Consider the following 22,143-nt stretch of genomic DNA (forward strand, 5'->3'; position numbering starts at 1 on the left):
GAAAAATAGTCTCTTCATTTATAAAACTGCACATTTCTGCAGTAGAGTAGAGAATAAAATGTGTAGGCCATTCAATTCGCTCTGCATTGGACTCATGCAGAATGCAAATGTCCACATACAGATAACCTTGCGTCTAATCCAGCTCCTAAAATAATGAACAGGAGATGCCTTCTCTCAAAAATGAAAAGTGGAGCCATATTTATTGGAGGGCGAATTTTAGTGGTTTTAGAGGTTTTGGAAACCACGACCAAACTCACAAACTCTAAAACCACGATTGACGTTGAATTTATTAAAGATGTGCTAAATGTGCGAACGAAAAAAGAACAGAATGATGGGCTAAAAAATACAAATACAAATTCTTGCGGAAAAAAAACTCGTCTAATAAGATCAGAGCAGTCCCCACTGACTTCAATAGCACCTTGACACATTTTTAGCAAAGGTTGAAATAAAAGGTGTTTTTTTTTTTAAACTTATTAGATTTCAAATTTTTAGAGCTTTTTAGAAATATAGAAAAACCACAAACTACAAAACACAAATTGCAATTCGATTGTTAGTAAATGGGCCCTTGAAGCTGACCACAGATGCAAGGAGTTGATCGTACAGGCGACTAATCTCCCCGAATTGCAGTCTCTGCCCTAAGTCTGCTAAAAAATCAGTTCAACATGAAATAAACCATTTTTTTAGGATCTAATTTATTTTGGTTCAGAGAAAGTACAAGGGGTACTGTTTTATTATTGAAGAGAAAAAGTAAATATGTTTTAAAATTATGAATTATTCGTTTATTAATTAGATGGAGTCTATGGGAGATGACCTCCCTGTAATTTGGATTTTTCTGGGTTTTCAAATAACATATCTTACACCTGCACTATCTTAAAATGCAATTCCCTAATGCACACGTAGGCAGCTCTAACATTGCAGGTGTTAAAGAGCTACAACTTCAGCAACTAACGGAGAGCCAAAGGAAAACTATCCTAGTAGTAGGGTCATTGTAGTAATCCACTGTAACTGTAATATATGCAACACCGAGGTATTTTTTATAAAACAAGCCTGCGTTTTCTCAGCACTGACCATCTTGCCGGTATACTGTAAGTGACATAAGCTATCAATAACAAACATGCAGAAAAAAAATAAAGCAAAACTGCCGTCATAGTTGCTTAACAATAGAAGTAAAAGCAACTGAGAGGCCCTGAACCACATCTAAAGCTATTGCTGGTGCAGCTGGAGGTTTAGGTGTAAATGCACTGCTTACACGCTACATTAGCGCACTCACTGGGATGTATGTCTGTGCAAAGTCAGTGCATTCAGTCTGGCAGCACTCACAGAAAGTACAGATTGATGCACACTGGGAGGGCTGATAAAGTGCAATACCACCAATGCACTAGAAAGCATTAGACATAGGGTATGACAGGGATAAGGGCATTGACATGGGTAACATGTGAGAGCTCATTCATACTCAAAATTTCGACATGAACTTTAATGCCCAAAACACACATACAGCAGAGACACACTTTCATCAGTCTAATAAACGTCAAGTTCTCGCAGTGCCTAGCACACTGCTCCTAATCACCTGCAGGAGTCACTCCGTATCTATATACTGGATGGGGCTGGGATGTTCAACTTGCAGCTCACAAGCTGTCTGACAACTCCTGGTATCCCTGCTGAGGCTTGCTAGGAGTAGCAGCTTGCAGATCTGTGATTTAGACCTTGGTGCGTATTGCATCCATAAAGACACAGGACACATATTGCGTCCAAAGTGGGAAATATATACAATAACAACTCATATACAATCGTCACCAAGCAAGCATGCGTCATACAAGCCCAGAAGTGAATCAAACAACCGTTGTCTTACAAGGAAAACCACTTCTCCTGCAGACAAACATGCACACACAGTCGCACACATACACACTGACAACTACCCTGTCCCCCGTCCCATAAATTGCCCCACTCCCTTATCCAACAGAAGCCTGTCACTTATCGCTTCGGAGGGTGCTGCTGCTGCTGCCGTTGGGCTCTGGACAGCACCCTGAGGTGCCGAGTGCTCAGGAAGTAGATGCGAGTAATGAAGCGCAGAGGGGCCCGTGGGGGCTGTTGTTGCTGCTGAGCATTAGGACACCCCAGTGGTGGGAGGCATCTAGGGGACTGGGCAGATTGACCCTGAAAGGTAGAGAGCACCTCTGCTGGTATTAGCAGCGCAGGTGACATTCCACATGGCAAAGGAGGCAGACGAAACAAAGCAGGGGGCATCTGTGAGGGAGCAGCAGGGGAAGGAATGGGTTGAGCACAGGCCTGTGGGTTCTGATCTCTTGGATTGTGGGGCTTTTCCTTGGGGTTAGAAGGCAATTTCCGGTCAGGGGGAAGTTTACTAATCTGGATAGGAAGTTCTCGGGGTCGGGAAGGCTGTTGCCCCCCTGGAGCCACATCACGAGGCTTCACTTTAGGGTCCCGGTTGGATGGCAATTTGGTGGCTTGAGGTTGGGGCAAGGCTTGCTTGGGGGGAAGTTTCCTGGACTGTGGAGGAAGTTCCTGAAGCTTTGGGGGGATGTTCTGGTCAGAGGATATTTTGTTGGACTGAGGGGGCAATTCCCGTTCAGCAGTCAGTTCCTGGGTTTGAGGAGGTGTGTCCTGGTCTAGAGTCTCTCCCAAAAGCTCAAGCAGCTTCTCATTCTGGATTCTGCGGATGTGACACTGAGCCCGAAGCAAGTGATAAGAATCCAAGAAAACAAGGAGAGGGAGGGAACCCTCCAGGAACAGCTGGGAAAGGGCCTAGAAAAAAAACAGCAAGCAAATTAGAAATTAGGGAAGTACAACAAGAAATCTGGCTTTTTTTTAATTGTAATGGGTAAATATAAATCATATAAAGTACACATCGTCTGGGAAATACAAAACTACTGCTTTGTTGCTGTTCTACTCCCAGCTTTGTAACTACTTTGTAGACACACCAAGCTGTCTTTGCATATACAAAAGAAAGACACATCAGTTGGAGGTTTGTGTGTAGGCAAATGTAGTCCATGGGTTAATACTGATGCACCCCAGCACCAGTAATACTTCAGTACCTTTAGTCTGGCAAATCTTACGGCATCACTTGTTAGAATATGCCCAAAGGGACTAAACGTTGGTCACTGTGCTCTCCAGAGTACAACACATTGGGAAACACACCGATAAGCTAGATCTATTTAAAGTGAGTCAAATATTTATTAGAGTTCTTACTTTACTATACAAAATGTTTATTATAGTACAAGAATATGAAACCCCTGGCTAGCGAGTTATATCTCACACATCATTGGGAATGACAGCACTTATTTTCTTCCTTTAGTATATCTCACTGTTACAGCCACTTCCCCTTAAAAAAATATATCTCTAATGGGAAATAAATAGTTTTTTAGACGTTTCGTTTTAGTAACTGAAAGGGTATGCCAACCCAAAAAAATAATATTTTGCCTAATTAAAAAAAAGCATAATTCTAATGTACTTTGCAAAATACATTCATTACATATTTTCTATGATTGTTACGTTATTTGTATATGTATTGCTATTGAAAGCAGTGTTTGTCACTTTTTTATTCTCTGCCCGGAGGGCACAGACTGTTGATAGAATGTAAGACAAGGCAGCTGATTAACAGACCTGTCTTTGCCGGGGAACTCAGACTTCTGCACCTTTGTTTAAAAACGAACAGACAGGAGTTCAGCAAATGCTGCTTTCAACAGCAATTGTTTTTTTTTTACAAATAACTTTTAAAGCACTGAACATTTGTAATAAATGTATATTGGAAAGTTGCTTAGAATTATGTTTTTTTTATTAGGCAAATTTTTATTTTGAGGTTGACTTGCAATTTAAAGGAGAACTAACCCCTCAAATAAGAAAAGCCCCTACCTACTACCCTAGATAGTCCCCCCTCCCTGCTTCCTTTGTTACCCCTAACACTTTGCTCACGTAACAAGTGCAGAGGAAGCGCAGAGGAACTCATGAGCGGCATCTTCAGGATCTCAGGTATTCTTCAGGTTTTCTTCCTTTCCTTTTGCCAATTCCCGGCATTTTTGGCGCATGCACAGTTGCTACAAACCGGAAGACTGCTCCAACTGTGCATGTGCCAGTACGGCACTCCTTAAAGGGGAAGGAAACCTAGTCGGCGCAAAACCGCCACCCCCCCACCCGTTTGTTGCCCACCCTCCCTCCCCCCCCCTGGCCTACCTGTCCCGCTGGGCAAATGCCCCTAACTTGTTAGTTACCCTTCTGCGCAGGTCCAGTCCAGGGAGTTCACCGACGACATCTTCTTCCACGCGATCTTCTTCCTGCTTTGAACGGCGCATGCGCAGTAGGATCATTTCGCCGGTACGATCTACTGCGCATGCGCGTGACTTTTGGCGCATGCGCAGTAGATCCATACCGGCGAAATGATCCTACTGCGCATGCGCCAAAACGCCGTTCACAGCAGGAAGAAGATCGCGTGGAAGAAGATGTCGTCCGTGAACTCCCTGGACTGGACCTGCCCAGAAGGGTAAGTAACAAGTTAGGGGCATTTGCCCAGCGGGACGGGTAGGCCAGGGGGGGAGGGAGGGTGGGCAACAAACGGGTGGGGGGGTGGGGGGTTTGCGCCGACTAGGTTTCCTTCCCCTTTAACAGAAGAAGACAAGAGACCTGGCGCTCATGAGCTCCTCTGCGCTTACTTTGCACTGATAAGTGTAAATACGAGTAAATACGATTAAAGTGTTAGAGGCACTTTTGGGGGTAACAAATTATGCAGAGGGAAGGGGACTGTCTAGGGTAGTATGTAGGGACTTTTCTTATTGGGGGGTTAGTCCTTCTTTAAAGGAGAATTCAATCCTTAACCTAAAAAAACCCTACCCCCTACCCTACATAGACCCCCTCCCTCCTCCTCCTCCCAGCCTAGCTGCTAACCCGGGGAAATTCCCCTAACTTTTTACTTACCCCTCGGTGCAGATTCAGGGATCGCAGTTCACGGCAGCCATCTTCTGGGTCTTCGGTAATCCGAGACTGAGACACGCGATGTGGCACATGCGCAGTTGGATCAATTTCCCGGTTGGCGATAACTGCGCACACACCAAAATAGACGGAAATTGCAGAAACGCCGGAAGAAGACACGAAGACCCAGAAGATGGCTGCCCATGAACTGCGACCCCTGAATTTGCACCGAGGGGTAAGTAAAAAGTTAGGGGCATTTCCCCGGGTTAGCAGCTAGGCTGGAGGAGGAGGGAGGGGGTCTACATAGGGTAGGGGGGTAGGGGTTAGATAAGGGTTGAACTCTCCTTTAAGATTACTATTCCATTGCAGCCTTAATGTAGGAATTTTACATTTTAGCCTGTAAAATCTTAAAAAAAAGCAAACACACAGACTGACCTCACATTCTGCCTCTGTGCTCTGTAGCTCCTCCTGTAGGTGACTGAGTGCAACGTGGGGGTTACATTCCTGCAAGAGGCACTCTGGGAAAAAATAAATAAATAAAGGAGGTGATCCAGTAACATTATGCACATTTCTTCACATAGTATCTAATAATAGTTATGTTAGGATCTACCACAGATCAATGTAGTACTGTACTGTAATACTGCAAAAAATCTAGTGATGGATACGACCAGATTATGGTGCTGACAGATAAGGAATCCCTTATCCAGAAACCCATTATCCAGAATTATGGGAAGGCCATTTCCGATAGGGCTATATTAAGCAAATATTTTTTTTTAAATGATTTCCTTTTTCTCTGTGATAATAAAATAGTACCTTGTACTTGATAATTAAATTAAGTAATTAAAGCCTTAAAAAAAAGTCATAAATCATAAAGCCATATTGGTGGCCAAATCCTGTTGGGTTTATTTAAATGTTTTTAAGGTATGATGATGATGCTTTTATTATTAACATATATTTATAGAGCACCAACATATTATACATTGAAGATACAGAATAACATACAAAGCAACCAACAATAAGATGTGAAGAGGCCCCTGCTGCCCTAAAGAGCTTACAATCTAAAAATCATCCAAATTACAGAAAGATTTCTTATCCAAAAAAACCCAAGTCCCATGTATCCCAGATAATATATTTTAAACCTCTTGTCATTCCCTATGTATGCACCTGAAGGATATTTCTTTGTTCCATCAAACACAAGAAACTTGCGTTGGAACCTAGCAGCACACAGGCGGGACACAGGTGTACATTTACTCTTCACTGTCATGTGAATTTAACGGTGCAAAAAAGTGCCTTGATGCCGTGTGCAAAGAAAGCCTTGAACAGACAGCCCAGGGGCTATAGGCTCCACTGTGCCTCAATGATAACAAACTTACTTCCACCAGCAATTACTTTGTACACATATAGGATCTATCATAGAGCTTGGGGCTGCCAGCTAATGGATCTTATCACTGTGCCTTAAGTCTGTTATATAGGGCGTATATATATATATAGTCTGTCTAATGTAATTAAACATTAAATAAGGAGAATAGGATTGTTTTGCCACCAATATGGATTCGCACAGCTTGCACTAGTTCGCCAGGTGCAAATGTGCTATAACTACGCCAATTCACTAATCTGCAGTTTCGTCCTGGGCACCAAACCCTGGTGACTTTTCGCTAGCGTTACTAGCGAAGATGCGAAACCTCAAAGGCACACTAACAGGCTGCTTTAGTCGCTGGATCCACAAGGCAAGGATATTTAAAACTTCAAGTTTTATTCAAAACGTTGCAATAAAAATAAATTATGACTACAGGTATATTGCAGGCAGGGGGAAAGCATGGCTTGGCGCGTTTCGTGACTCAAACTAGTCACTTTCTCAAGAAGCCAATGCGCCCTCTGCCGTATACTCATATATGTAGCTTACCCCATCTGCTGTTCAATTAGTGAAATGATGATTAAAGAATAAAAGATTAGGTTAAATGCTACATAAAAACACAGTCACCTATGATTGATAATAAATAGAAAGTTCAAGATCCTTGTACACTCTAATATTCTTATAATGTATAATGTGTACCATGTCTATATAGTATTATGGACCATAAATATATACACTACTGTGTTATATGGCAGTGTGAAGTTTGGAACACATAATGACAAAATGGATGTTCAGTTATAAGATCTAATGAAAATAACAAACTCATCAAAAAAAAAAAAAAAAACTCATCAAAAAAGAACATAAAAAACATGTATTTCCTTCCAGATAATTGATTTAATTACTCCCGTAGCCAGGAAAGGAGACATGGAAAAGTTACTCCTAAAGAGGGAGGCCTATTGGATTTACACCTTAGATACGGTCACACTAGGGGGACTCAATAGGGTTTTATAATGTCAGTCTCTTTGTAGATTGATGTAGCCACACTTTTCTGTCATGCCTCGTTCTGGTTGTCAGGATTCTCTTAAGGAAACATATTTCAACTTACAATGTACATATTTATATATTATTTATGTTCTTTTTTGAAGTTCTTGAAGTTTTAAATATCCTTGCCTTGTGAATCCAGCGACGTGACCAGAGTGGAAAGGCTGTGGACGCATGAGGATCCTCCCTGTCCATAATTTCCCCTTCGGGGCCTTTGTATTTCTTAGCGAAGATGCACTAGCGTTCGTTTGAGCCTAGCGAAAATTCACTAGTGATCTTGTGCTTAGGTCAATTTGCATAGGGCGGGAAATTTAAAGTTGTATGAACGTCTTTATTATAACTGTTGCTGCAAATGCTTGAAGTTACCACTTCAGCTTGTTTTGCCTCCACCAAGGATTAATTATACCTTAGTTTGTATCAAGTACAAGGTACTGTTTTATTATTACAGAAAAAAAAATAATCATTTTTTAAAATATTAATTAGGGATGCACCGAATCCACTTATTTTGGATTCGACTGAACCCCTGAATCTTTCACGAAAGAATACCGAACCGAATCCTAATTTGCAAAAATGATTCCAAATCATATTTTATCACATTTGTCAAGCAAACTAAACTTTAATTACACTATATAAATTATTTGAATCTTGTTTCCTTCAGTCTGGGAATTCATACTTATAACAAGCAGACAGGAGCTACTTTAAATCTCTTTTTGTTTGTTTGTTCCTCTTTAAATAGTCCTATAATGAAAAAACACTGTTTTCCTAGAGAAGGCAAAGGTTCTGATGATGTTTAGAGACTTTAAAGTCAGACCTTGGTTACTATATTGAAGCAGAACAGAGAAAATCACTCACGGATCTTTCGTAGCTTCCCTCGACAGGACGCGCACGTCTCCCGCAGCAGCTGATACTTGATAGCCAGGTTGGCTTTCCCAGTTTCCAGACGCGGGCGAAGGGAGAGGTTTTTCTGAGCAAGTTCAAAGTTAGAAGCCAGAGAAGCTTTCCTCTCCACTTGAAGCGATTGCACCTAAAGGAGAGAGGAATGACAGAGACAGTGACTCCTGCCCGAGCTATCATTCTGCAAAAATCGCATCATATTTTGCTTTAAAGGAGAAGGAAAGGTATTTTCTACTTCCAGGTTCCAAAGTATTCCAAGTGATTCTATTTACTTACTTGGCACCCCGGGCTGGTGCTTCTATAAGGAGAAAACTACACCGGCCCAGGTTTTCCAGCGAGCACAACGGAGCAATCGTTTTCCAGATTCTTCTTACGGCTGTGCATGCGCAGTAGAGCAAAAAGCTGAACTTTAACTAAAAAGCTTGCTATTTCGTTCTACTGCACATACGTCTGCCCCAGAAATTTGAAGAAAGAAGAAGTCGCAAGGTGATCGCTTTATGGTGCTCACTGGTATAACCCCGGTCCGGTGCAGTTTTCTGCTGATCACCCGGCCCAGGGTTTCAGGTAAGTAGATACAATCACTTGAGGTGCCTAACTTTCGGCACGCCCCAGTAAAGACACCTTTCCTTTTTCCTTTAAAAGAACATCTCATTTGTGTATTTTTGTTGGTCGTACTAGAATCAGTCAGTAGCCAATCAAAGTAATAGAATGCTTACAGGACAAAAATAAGGACCCCCTATTTGCACATGTATGAAATGCAATCTATGAAATCTATATGCTCCCACCTTGTTCTTCCTGTAAATTGGGGTAAAGACATAAAGACATCGCTCCCTCGCCCTTCTGCCATTTAATCCCTGTTTACTAAAAGGAAGAAGTGCACATGCTAATACAACCCCAGCTTTGGGTATATAAGGTTCTGTTAGGAACTGAATAAATACAGCCTGTCTCCAGCCTGGCCCAGAATTGCCCAGTTTCACCCCAGCTTTATTTCCCCTGTCTGTGTGAGTGGAGTCTCTCCTTGCAGCGGCACTTTCCTTCCAGACATACATCATAATATATTACTGTTAACCTTTTTCTCAGAGTACCCAGATTAAGTCAGGGACCTAAGGCTTGCGATCCACTAATTGATTTAGATATTAATTATACACACATTGTTTATTGATAAAAAATATTGATGTATTAAAGGGGGGTTCACCTTTAAGTTAACTTTTGCAAAAAATTGCAAATTTTCCCAGAATATCACTCTCTACGTCATTCTAAAAGTTTATTTAAAGGCGAACAACCCCTGTAAAATATATCATGACGATAATTAGTATAAGCATAATTTGAAAGTTAAATTAAATGCTGTAGGAACACACAGCAGTTGTACTGCAGTTATGTACTGCTGTTATTCTATTGTTGCCAACCTAGCAGTTGTGGTGTATCTTAGCCCCACCCTGTTATGCTCTGGCCACACCCCCAATCATGCTTCTAGCTCTGTCTTCACGTGTTCTAAGGTATTTCAGTTGCATTTTTAGTGCTTTTTAGTTAAATGGAAACTCTTAAAGGGATCCTGTCATCGGAAAACATGTTTTTTTCAAAATGCATCAGTTAATAGTACTACTCCAGCAGAATTCTGCACTGAAATCCATTTCTCAAAAGAGCAAATAGATTTTTTTATATTCAATTTTAAAATCTGACATGGGGCTAGACATTTTGTCAATTTCCCAGCTGCCCCCAGTCATGTGACTTGTGCCTGCACTTTAGGAGAGAAATGCTTTCTGGCAGGCTGCTGTTTTTCCTTCTCAATGTAACTGAATGTGTCTCAGTGGGACATGGGTTTTTACTATTGAGTGTTGTTCTTAGATCTACCAGGCAGCTGTTATCTTGTGTTTGGGAGCTGTTATCTGGTTACCTTCCCATTGTTCTTTTGTTTGGCTGGGTGGAAAAAGGGAGAGGGTGATATCACTCTAATGGTGGCCATACACGGGCAGATAAAGCTGCTGATATCGGTCGTTTGGACCGATTTGACAGCTTATCTGCCCGTGTATGGGGGCTTCCGACGGGTCTTCCTGTACATGTCTGTACTTGGGGAGTGTTAGGGTCAGGGACACCAGCAACAAGACAGTAGTTTAAATTAGGGATGCACCGAATCCAGGATTCCGTTGGGGATTTGGCCAGGATTCTGCCTTTTTCAGCTGCATTCGGATTCAGCCGAGTCCTTCTGCCCAACCGAACTGAATCCGAATTTGCATATGGAAAGGAAGGGAAATTGCGTGACTTTATGTCACAAAACAAGGAAGTAAAAAATGTTTTCCCACCCCTAATTTTGTATATGCAAATTAGGATTCGGATTCGGTATTCAGCTGAATCTTTCGCAAAGGATTCAGGGGTTCGGCTGAATCCAAAATAGTGGATTTGGTGAATCCCTGGTTTAAATGCCAAAGGGAGACACTGACTAGAATGGAAAAGTCCTTTGAAATCTTCTGGCCTATGAGTAGGATTTGCAACAAAAAAAAAAATTGGAAAGGTGGCACTCCGATTAAAAAGAAAAAGGTGGTTTATTGCGACAGGTCACAGACTGACATCACCTGATGCGTTTCGGGAGCAATTCCCTTAATCAGCTATGATTAAGGGAGTTGCTCCCGAAACGCATCAGGTGATGTCAGTCTGTGACCTGTTGCAATAAACCACCTTTTTCTTTTTAATCGGAGTGCCGCCTTTCCAATTTTTTTTGCAAGTCCGATTACAGTGGCAACGCTGGTGGCTGAGCAACCGACAGAGCAGAATGGAGTAGGATTGCCAACTTTACATAAAAAAAATTTGGTTTTCTATATTTTTTCACTTTTAATAACATTGTAATTATGCATAATTTTTACTGACCAGCCCAGTAAAATATCAGCCAGGCGGCAACCCTACCTGTGAGCCTAGGATAAAAACTGGGCAAATGGATAGGCTGTGCAATATAAAAAATGTTTCTGATATAGTTAGTTAAGCAGCCATTCAAGCACAGGATACATAGTAGATAACAGGTATGTTCTGAAGAATCCCATTTATACTACAACACTTATATATTATCTGATGTGTATCCTGTGCCTTTTCTCCTTTTTCAACTTTGAATGGCTGCCCCCATGGTTACACAGCAGCTTGTTTATATAAACTATAGTAGTACTTATCTGTTATCTACTGTGTATCCTGTGCTTGAATGGCTGCCCCCATGGTTACACAGCAGCTTGTTTATATAAACTATAGTAGTAATTATCTGTTATCTACTGTGTATCCTGTGCTTGAATGGCCGCCCCCATGACTACACAGCAGCTTGTTTATATAAACTATAGTAGTGTTTCTGAAGCAAAAACACCGGTTTTACCAGTACAGCACAACACTACATTATATTTTCATTACTTTTGGACACTTTCCTTTTTTGATGTTACTGTTCCTTTAATTATATCTAAGTTTGGCTCAAGTACTCAAGCTCAAGCTACTGTTTTATTATTACAGAGAAAAAGGAAATCATTTTAAAACATTTGGATTATTTGGATAAAATGGAATCTATGGGGGGACGTGCTCTCAGAATGTGAACGGTAAAAGGAATGTAGCACTGGCCATAAAACAAGTGGGGTAATGCACTAAAAGATGCAATATTATCTCCTGTTCTAGTCACCCACAACAACCAATCAGCAGGAAGCATTTATTGGTCAGCTGTTTTTTTTAGCCGTCTTCCATAGACTCCATTTTATCTAAATAATTGAAGAATCTCTAAATGATTTCCCTTTTCTGTGTAATAATAAAACAGTAGCTTGTACTTGAGCCCAATTAAGATATAATTATCCTTATTAGATGGAAAAAAAGCCTGTTGGGTTTATTAAATGTTTATATGATTTTCTAGTAGACTTGAGGTATGAAGTTCCAAAGTTCTGTTATACGGGAAAACCCCAGGGCCGGATTTACACCCCTAGGCCTGCTGTCGTTCAACGACCCGTCCCCTCCCTTTTATATCTGGACAGGAGCAATGGGGGTCAGCGCATGGGAAATTTAAAAAACAATTTTATCTCATGTGCATCCTCAGTGTTTCTGAACCAATGTTGTGTGGTTGGGCAGTATGCCGCCCCCTAAAATCCTGCCACCCTAGGCCCGGGCCTTGGTGACTGCTCCATAAATCCAGGCTTGGAAAACCTTAGTTCCCTAGCATTCTGGATAATAGGTCTCATACCTGTATACAGTATCTGGATTAGCTCATAAAATGTTCTCTGAATTCCTTTCACAATCTTTACAGTTAACACCAAAGAGTGCAAATACAATCAATACAAGGGGAGAACGGCTAGTGCAGAGAACCCGACTGCTCCCAGGCTTGCACATAAATACAATACACACATTTATGGATAATTCTGTCTATTTCTTGCCAGCAAAAGTCCTGCCTTGCAAAGATAATTTGGTCAACTTTATACTGTATGTTTAAAAGCATGAAAGCATGTAAAAGACACCTGTTACTGACCATTTACCTGTTATTTGCTCTGCAAAGTAAGCCCTGAGGCCCATGGCACATTGGGGTTTTCCACTGCCCCAATCCTGTCAGGGAGAACAGCTATGATAATAGCACCTGCGCCCTCTGACATTTGTTTGTACAGGTATAGGATCCCTTATCCGGAAACCCGATATCCAGAAAGCTCCGAATTACGCCATAGACTCCATTTTATCCAAATAATCCAAATTTTTAAAAATGATTTTCTTTTTCTCTGTAATAATAAAACAGTAGCTTGTACTTGATCCCAACTATGATATAATTAATCTTTATTGGGAGCAAAACCAGCCTATTGGGTTTATTTAATGTTTAAATGAATTTCTAGTAGACTTAAGGCATGAAGACCCAAATTACGAAAAGATCTGTTATCCGGAAAACCCCAGGTCCCAAGCATTCTGGATAACAGGTCCCATACCTGTATCAGATATTGTGGCCGGTAGGCAGGAAAGACTTAGGAAAGATAGTAAAAATATGTAATTGGGAAAGGCGGTTTTGTTACCGTGATTCTGCCCAAGAGTGACTGTCTATGGCAACTTACAGCAGCCGCTCTGGCATTTGCCAGAATCCACAGATTGCCAGTCCAGGCTTGCTTATAACCCAAATCTCTACAGGGCCCAGCATAACAGCCTCCACTGCCATACAGTCTCATATCACTACATGGTACTAACTAAACACACACATACAGCCTCCACTACCATACAGCCTCTTAATTCTATAGATGTTATAAACCAAACACACACCGGTATATGCAAAAAGAAAAGCAGGGCTGTCCGGCACTCCAGACAATCCACAGGGGCGAAAAGTGTAAAGTTAAAAACTATATAATATTGGTCAAAGTTAAAAGTATCACATTTCCATAGACCCTATGCGTTTCATACCACAAGGGTACTTAGTCATGGCCTGAGATCCCACATAGGAAGAAGGCTTTACACTTTTTGGTAAGCGAACAAAAATAGGAACAAAGGCACACTCAATTCAATGCTTCTGCAAAAAACTCAAAGTTTATGCTTTTATTAAAGGTGAGATCCCAGCAAGTGTTTCGGGGACAAGCCCTTTCATCAAGTGCTACACTTTACACTTTTTAGTGCTGTGGATTGTCTTGAGTGCCACACAGCCCTGCTTTTCTTTTTGCATATACCTGTGTGTTACTCCCTGAAGTTGAGGGTCTGGGGCTGGTGCACCTGGACCATCGGATATACTTGGTGAGCTATTTACATTGATATTCTGGAGCACGTCCTTTTCCTTTCATGCATTAACAAAACAATCCAAACCTCCATTGCCATACAGCCTCATATCTATATACATGGTACAATCCAAACACACATACAGCCTCCATTGCCATACAGCCTCATATCTATATACATGGTACAATCCAAACACACACACACAAACAGCCTCCACTGCCATACAGCCTCATATCTATAAATTATATCATTCTTTTAAAGAAAGTGACCAGAAAGGGCATGAAATGTGTCAGGTTTGTATGGTGTATTCCATAATTTGAGTGATGCACTCACTTAATGAACGAATCGTGATGGTTTATTCTAAACTGAATGAGTTCAATTACTCCATTAAGAAACAATGCAGAAGTGATTTTTTAGAAGTAGCACAACCACAAGGTAACTTTGTATAGCCTAGTATGTAATAGTAAGGGATACAATGGATTTCTGGTGTAGGGATGTGCTGATTGAGGGTGCCGGGGAGGTGTCAGGGAGGACTAGAAGAACAGGAAGCCAATTAGTCATATGGATGTCATGTCCATGTCCAGTAAGTAGACAACTGCCCATCAAATGTATCCTCTATCACTGGCTGGAATTGGAAAGACAGATGTTACTGAATACTACCCTGCTCCAAACCAGAAGAACTGGAGGCCACAAATCACAAACCTTTCCATATACACATTACTTCTCTGGAGCTACTATATAGTTAAAAGAACAGTTCAGTGTAAAAATAAAAACTGGGTAAATAGGCTGTGCAAAATAAAAAATGTTTCTGATATAGTTAGTTAACCAAAAATGAAATGTATAAAGGCTGGATTGACTGGATGTCTAACATAATAGCCAGAACACTACTTCCTGCTAGTAGGTTCCGGCTATTAAGTTAGACACACAGTCACTGCAGCCTTTATACATTACATTTTTGGTTAACTAACTATATCAGAAACATTTTTTATGTTGCACAGCCTATCTATTTACACCGTTTTTATTTTTACACTGAACAATTCTTTTAATGTATATGCCAGTTGTGTACAGAGGAAGAAACAATATCAGCCGAGCAATATGCAAGGAATAATGTCGTCCATACAAAAAAAACCCCAAAAATGATCAGAATTTATAATCACCGAGATGTTCTGTGGCACACCATAGATTTAACAGAATACCGGAGCACCAATATGTGGATGGCAGCTCAAAATGTCACGGAGTCACAGCCGGCCTTTCTGACGTGCAGCCAATAGAAGCTTACTGTACGTTCTGCAAAGGCAGGTCTGAAAGTTGTTGAGGCCACTAAGGTTATTTTTATTAGTCCTCTGAGCATTTTGGCAATATACATACATTTTCTGGTTTCTTGGTATTAGCAGTTTTAGACAGTTAATGACAGGCTTATAGCTTAGTAGCTGTTTTTGAAGTTCAGAGTGTGAGTGTCCCTTATACCTTTACCAATAATATCTTATGATTATTAGCACAAGTATGCTGTGCTGGGCCAAGCAGACCGGGCACCCTAGGCACGCCACCGCGCTCCCCCTACACGTGGGCTGTGCGTGCATGCCCCTAAACTGAGTGTGTAAACGCATGTGCAGAGCGATGGAGTGGAGGAGGAAGGAGAGAGTGCTGGAAGTTAGGGGAGGGAGGCGGGAGAGAGCACTGGAGGTTAGGGAAGGGAGGCGGAGAGAGCACCGGAGGTGAGGGGGGCAGGAGGCGAGAGAGAGCTCCGGAGGGGAGAGAGGCAGGGTAGAGAGTTGGAGGTTAGGGGAGGGAGGCGGGGAAAGAGCGCCAGATAGGGCAGGAGAGAGCATTGGAGATTAGGGGAGGGAGGCGGGAGAGAGCGCTGAAGGGGAGGGGGACAGGAGGTGAGAGAGAGTGCCAGAGGGGAGGGAGGTTTTTGTAAAAGAGGGATAAAATCCCTATGGGCTGTCTAACTCAGCAGCCGCCAGTACATTTAACTTATGTACACAACTAATATGCCACCCAGCTGGGGTTGCTGTGTATTTTAGTCTCGCCAACTAGGTGGCAGTTGGTACAATGAAAGTGGGTGGAGACAGACCAAGAAACGCAGTATCTATGCTGCAAATTTCCTTTATTTGACACTATATGTTTTGAGCAAAATTGCCCTTTAGGTGGCAGTTGGTTGTCCTTCTCTATTCTGTTCCAGATCTGACTTTATAGTATATTAAAATTGGATCTGATGTTGGTAGTTGTGACTTGGGCTACATCAGAACCAAGTTACACATGATTTGTAATAAAATAAAACAGAATCAGGCAAAAGCCGAGGAGCAGGAGCCCTAAGGCCTGGGTGGAAATAGGGGCACACAAATAACAGGAAATATAGTTTAAAAGAAGAATAATAATAATAATAGTCAGGAGGACAAAGAAGCAGGGGTGTAACTACAGAGGAAGCAGACCCTGCAGCTGCAGGAGGCATAGGGGCCCCATGAGGCCATAATTAAAGAGCAATTTTAGTAAATATTGCTAAAACAGAAAAACCCCTGGATATTTTGAGGGCCCTAAAATTGATTTGCTGTGGGGCCCAGTAACATCTAGTTTTGCAACTGCAAAGATGGAAATGGTAGAATAATCATGGAAATCAACTGCCAGGGAACATATGTAAGGTATGAAACAATGAGAGGAGGCTGCTAATAAAGAAAGGAAGGAGAATATGTGGGCCAAACAAAGGAAGGAATAAAGGCTACGCACTATTAGATAGAGGCAGTATCATAACAAACGCATTGCAATGGAGCTTGGTCAATGTGCTGCAGGTTACGGTGCATAGAGACACACACACAACATTCTCCAGGCCTTCACGTATATTTGGGTCGAGCGAAGGCCTGAGCCGGATGCATCACAACGACGCTACAGGTTGTGAGTAAATCTCAGCTTTCCCCTAGTTACAGGCTGTGTAATGAGAAGGATATGTGGGTGGTACAGGCCCAGGTCTGTGGCTGCCGGAAGCTCTGCCCATAAACACGCACAGATGTTACTATGTACAATCCACGAGCTTCATCTCATCACAATACAAACAAGGCCAGGGATTTGTGCAAAGACAAAAGGAAAACAAAAAGGCCACGTTACATTGCTCAGTAGGTGGTGATGCTACAGTAGGTGTAGGGAAAGGCTCCCATTGTGGATATTCCAGGGATCTAGGCCTGGGAAACACAAGGGGAGACAATGCACGTTCCAGTCTCTATTATTAATAATATTATTATTATTATTAACACCAGCATCTGTGGTTGCTAATGGCACCGCTTATTTACAAAGAAGGCAAATAGGTGCTGCCTACACACATGCCACAAACACACCTGTCTGAGCCGGATTGCAAACAGGGAACAGCACTGACAATAAAGTGTGTGTATGTGACAGATAGGGGCTGCATGTGACAGTTGGGAGCATGAAAGGGTAAACAAGTACATCTATATCTACACCCCCCCCCCCCCATACAGAGGCACAATTCACACAAAGTGCATGAAGTCATTCGGGAGTGTTACACCTGTGTCCCTCCAGCTGTTGTGGAACTGCAACTCTCAGCAGCCAGAGGGTCCACAGGTTGGCTAACTGAGCCCCTGTAGGAAAAGCGTAGAAAACAAAGCAGGGATGAGCAGGATCTAAGTATAGGGGGGCCTCTCCCCTGTCACACAGGACACCCAGGAACAATGCAAAGGCTGGAGCTGCTAAGGGGGCAACCATGCAGAGTTATTACTAGCCCTATTATATTAGTATCTCTCAGCTCCCTGTTCCAGACTAGTCTCCCTGCAAAGCAGGTCCGGACTGAGAATTAAAATATACCCTGACATTTCAGGTACACAGAGGCCCAAGCAGCCCCCACCAGCCTACTAAATACTGACTTTCTATGGCCTTATAGCAGCCCCTCTGGCATTTGCCAGAATTGTTCACAGAATGGGGTGTATGGCAGCTCCATGCTCAACAGGTAACAGCCCAGAGCCCTATACCCATAACAGCACATAGGTCTTTGGCCATTGTACACACACACACACAGACACACACACAGACAAACACACACAGACATACAACCACAGACAGACACACAGACAGACACACACACAGACACAGACACACACACAGACACACACACAGACATACAACCACAGACACACAGATACACACAGACACACACAGACACCCACAGACAGACACACAGGGACACACACAAACATACAGAAACACACAGACACACACACACACAGATACACAGACACCCACAGACAGACACACAAAGACACACACACACTCACAGATGCACACACAAACACAGACACACAGAAACACACAAACAGTCACAAACACAGACACCCACCCACAGACAGACACAGAGAGACACAAACCCACAGACTCACACAGACATACACAAAGACAGACAGACACACAGAGACACACTAACACACAGTCACACACACACACACACAAACACAGACAAACACACAGATACACACAAACAGTCACACATACAGACACACACAGTCACACACACAGAAACACAGAGATATACAGACAGACACAAACAGACTCACACTCACATACACAGACAGACACACAAAGTCACACAGAGAGACACACACACACAGACTCACACACTGACACTCACACACTGACAGACACAAACACACAGAGGCATCAGCATCTTCCCAGCCCCGCACAGCAATGGATTACGCTCCAGTTCTGTCTCGAGTGACACACACAGCTCGGCCGCTACCTGCTCGCTCAGCCGGACAATACGCTGTAATTTCCCCTCGTCCTGTAACAGCTGCCGGAGCTGCTCCGTGTTCAGCGCCCCGAACCGGTCCGATGGGCTGGAGCCGCCGCCGTTAGCGGCCTCCGAGGAAGGATCGGGGTGGGCGGCAGACTTGGCGACCTCCGAGGATGTGTGGCTTCGCGTGACACCCGGTTTAGCGCTTTTTTGCTCCGGGGACGAATGGGAGCGGCTCCCCGGGTTCATACTGCCGGGCTCCGGGTCCACTCTCAATACCCGCGGTCCCCGCAGTCTGCAGCGGGGGGTGCAATACCCGGAGCGGCCAGTAGAGGGCGCCCGAGTCCTCTCTATGTGTCCAGCTTGGAGTATAATTGCTGCTGCCTGGAGCTGTGTCTGCCTATACACACTGCTGCTAAATATACACTAAATGTACACTAAATATACACTCAATGTACACTAAATATACACTAAATATACACTAAATGTACACTAAATATACACTCAATGTACACTAAATATACACTAAATATACACTAAATGTACACTAAATATACACTCAATGTACACTAAATATACACTTAATATACACTAAATGTACACTAAATATACACTCAATATACACTCAATGTACACTAAATATACACTTAATATACACTAAATATACACTCAATATACACTAAATATACACTCAATGTACACTAAATATACACTAAAAATACACTAAATGTACACTAAATATACACTCACACTCAATGTACACTAAATATACACTCAATATACACTAAATATACACTCAATGTACACTAAATATACACTCAATATACACTCAATGTACACTAAATATACACTCAATATACACTAAATATACACTCAATATACACTAAATATACACTAGATGCACACTCAATATACACTCAATGTACACTCAATATACACTAAATATACACCCTCCTCGCAAATACATAGATATTTATTTATTATTTTATATATATATATCTTTTCTTTTTTTTTTTTGCATATTTATGACATATTGATGATAGTAGTGGCCCTGTTCATTCCCGGCTACAAGAAAGGGATAAAGGTTCTTTTTTCTTTGCAGTGAAACAGATGTTACAAAACCATTAAGGGAACTTTCCAGGATAAGAGCAGGAACTATCACATTTATTATATCCCAGCATTTCTTACATCAGAGGGTATAAAGAGCCCAGTGAGCCTTTTTATTCAGTACAGGGCCAGTTCTTTGTTAATCTAATATATATAATACAATAAACCACTTATCAATGACCAATCAACATCCTGGGAGCTCCTAATCCCTATTGCACATTTAATTGGCTGCACTGCTGGGGCAAAACTGCAGCTTAGGCCATTTACACACCAACCCACTATATCACATCATTTCCAGACAAGATCCAACTTCTGGAGTCATCTGATTATATGCAATTTACAGTTCTGGCCAGATGAATCTGATTTTTAATAAATTTAAAAAAAGCCTGAAAATTAGTTGCATGAGTATTTTAGGTGTTGAGTAATGATGAGCGAATAAATTCGCCAGACGAATACACGAAACTGACACGAAAATTCATCAGCATCAAAAAATTTTGGACGCACGCGCATCAACATTATTCAAACACCCATTGACTTTAATGCCGCCGTCAAAATTTACCTGATCGGCAGAATTGACGCGGGTGTCAAAATTCACATTTTGCAAACTTCGCGGGAAATTTGTGGCTTCCAGTGGCCTCCAAGTAAGTGCCCATTTTGAAATTCCTGGAGGCATAAAGACACAGGTTTTCTCCAACAAAGCCTCTTGTAGGCTAGAAGTTCACATTATTCGTCAACATTATTCGAACACCCATTGACATTAACGTTGGCGTCAAAATTGACGTGAGCGTCAGAATTGATGCAGGCATCAAAATTATATGCAATTTACAATGCTGGCCAGATGAATCTGATTTTTAATAAATTAAAAAAAAAACTGAAATTGATGCAGGCATCAAAATTCACGCTTTGCAAATTTTTGCCATTTCGCGGGAAATTCATGAATTTTTCGGTAAAGCGGAACTGGATAAATTCGCTCCATCACTAGTGTTGAGGGGTAACCAAAGGTTCCTGTCCCTCCAGCAACTTATTTTAAGGTCCCCAAAATCGTCAGTTATTGTATTGGTATTGGAAACAGGTGTGTAAAACATTTTATAAGCAAGAGCTCACCAAGAACAGTATTACATTCTGTAAAACACTTTACAATACCTTATAGCAGTGATCTCAAACCAGTGGCTCCTTGAGTAACATGTTGCTCTTCACTCCCATTGATGTTGCTTCCAGTGGCCTCAAAGTAAGTGGCAATTTTGAAATTCCTGCCTTAAATTCAAGCTTTGGAGGCATAAAGACACAGGTTTTCCCCAACAGAGCCTCTTGTAGGCTAGAAGTCCACATTGGGCTACCAATTAGCCTATAAGAGCCCTTATTTGGCACCCTAAGGATATTTTCATACTCTCAGTGTGTTACCCTCAGTGTTACCCTGGGCAAATGCCCCTAATGTTTTACTTACCCCTTTTTCAGGCATCGGAGTTCACGTGCATCATCTTCGGTAATCTTCGTAATGAGACCGTCGCTTCAGCAATTTTAATGAGTTTTGGCGCATGCACAGTTGTCGTGAAACAGAAAATTGCTCCATCTGCGCATGCGCTGACATGCCAGTCTTATTCCGAAGATTTCCGAATAGAAGAAGATGGTGCCTGTGAACTCTGATGCCTGAATCTGCAGCAAGGGGTAAGTAAAACGTTAGGAGCATTTGCCCAGGGTAACACTTAGGCTGGAGGGAGGGGGATCTATGTAGGGTAGGGTTTTTTTTAAGTTTAGGGTAGAATCCTCCTTTAATACCACCTACAAATAACACATTGATGTCAGTGTCAGGTGTAAGGCCGGGAGACCACTTTCCCATCAGAATGGTCCAACAATCAATGTAGAAATAAACACAATTGTACACTTTTGAAATCTATTGGTGTGCTCCTGGATGTTTCTACATAGAATAATATAATAAACATATCTTCCCATTATAACTCTTCAGAGTCCCGGCGGGCCCTCCAGTATATGATAATATACAAAACAAAGTTTTGTAAGATATTTGGCGATATTGGCAGAAGACTTGGATATCAGTCGGCTTGTTGATCAGTTCCGTAATATCAATGCGTAATTCAGAACAGGGGTCTGCTGGCACCAAGCACAAATATGTGGAAGTGCAAGGTGTAGCTTTTGGATGCGAGTATGTTTAACGAATGGCATAAAATTGCTCAATGACTTTGTCCAACTTTTGCATGACTGCAACTGCATTTGCACAGCATAATAAAGAAAATTGTGGCAATGAACTTCAATCAGGATCAGAAAACTGCTACAAAAGTTGTGCTGCTTATTAAACAGCACAACTTTTGCAGTAGTTTTTTGCACCTAATTGAAGTTCATTAACACAATTTTCTTTGTTATATTTGGCTTCGGTGGACGGAAGCGACGGTGATTG

General features: G+C 41.9%; 1 protein-coding gene across 1 annotated transcript; it reads right to left on the reverse strand.

The window, feature by feature from the left end:
• Window positions 1-1,971: 1,971 nt before the first annotated feature.
• On the reverse strand, window positions 1,972-19,078 carry LOC108708879 (vacuolar protein sorting-associated protein 37D). Its single transcript, XM_041584699.1, has 4 exons — window positions 18,633-19,078; window positions 8,168-8,339; window positions 5,356-5,438; window positions 1,972-2,763 (listed from the first exon to the last, which is right to left on the reverse strand). Exons 1-4 carry the CDS (start codon window positions 18,873-18,875, stop codon window positions 1,972-1,974), a joined length of 1,290 nt encoding a protein of 429 aa, XP_041440633.1. The 5' UTR covers window positions 18,876-19,078.
• Between the last annotated feature and the right edge of the window lie 3,065 nt (window positions 19,079-22,143).

Source organism: Xenopus laevis, chromosome 2S, assembly GCF_017654675.1.
Source record: "Xenopus laevis strain J_2021 chromosome 2S, Xenopus_laevis_v10.1, whole genome shotgun sequence".
In the NCBI taxonomy this organism is placed as follows: domain Eukaryota; kingdom Metazoa; phylum Chordata; class Amphibia; order Anura; family Pipidae; genus Xenopus; species Xenopus laevis.

Bases quoted from the DNA above. Each gene is read 5' to 3' on its own strand.
- LOC108708879 (XM_041584699.1), bottom strand. From the start codon at position 18,875: ATGAACCCGGGGAGCCGCTCCCATTCGTCCCCGGAGCAAAAAAGCGCT. The intron at 5,439-8,167 runs GTGAGTGATTTT...ATTTTTTCCCAG, and splicing joins AGGGAAGCTACGAAAGATCC to AGTGCCTCTTGCAGGAATGT. The intron at 2,764-5,355 runs GTCAGTCTGTGT...TTTTTTTTCTAG, and splicing joins GCACAGAGGCAGAATGTGAG to GCCCTTTCCCAGCTGTTCCT.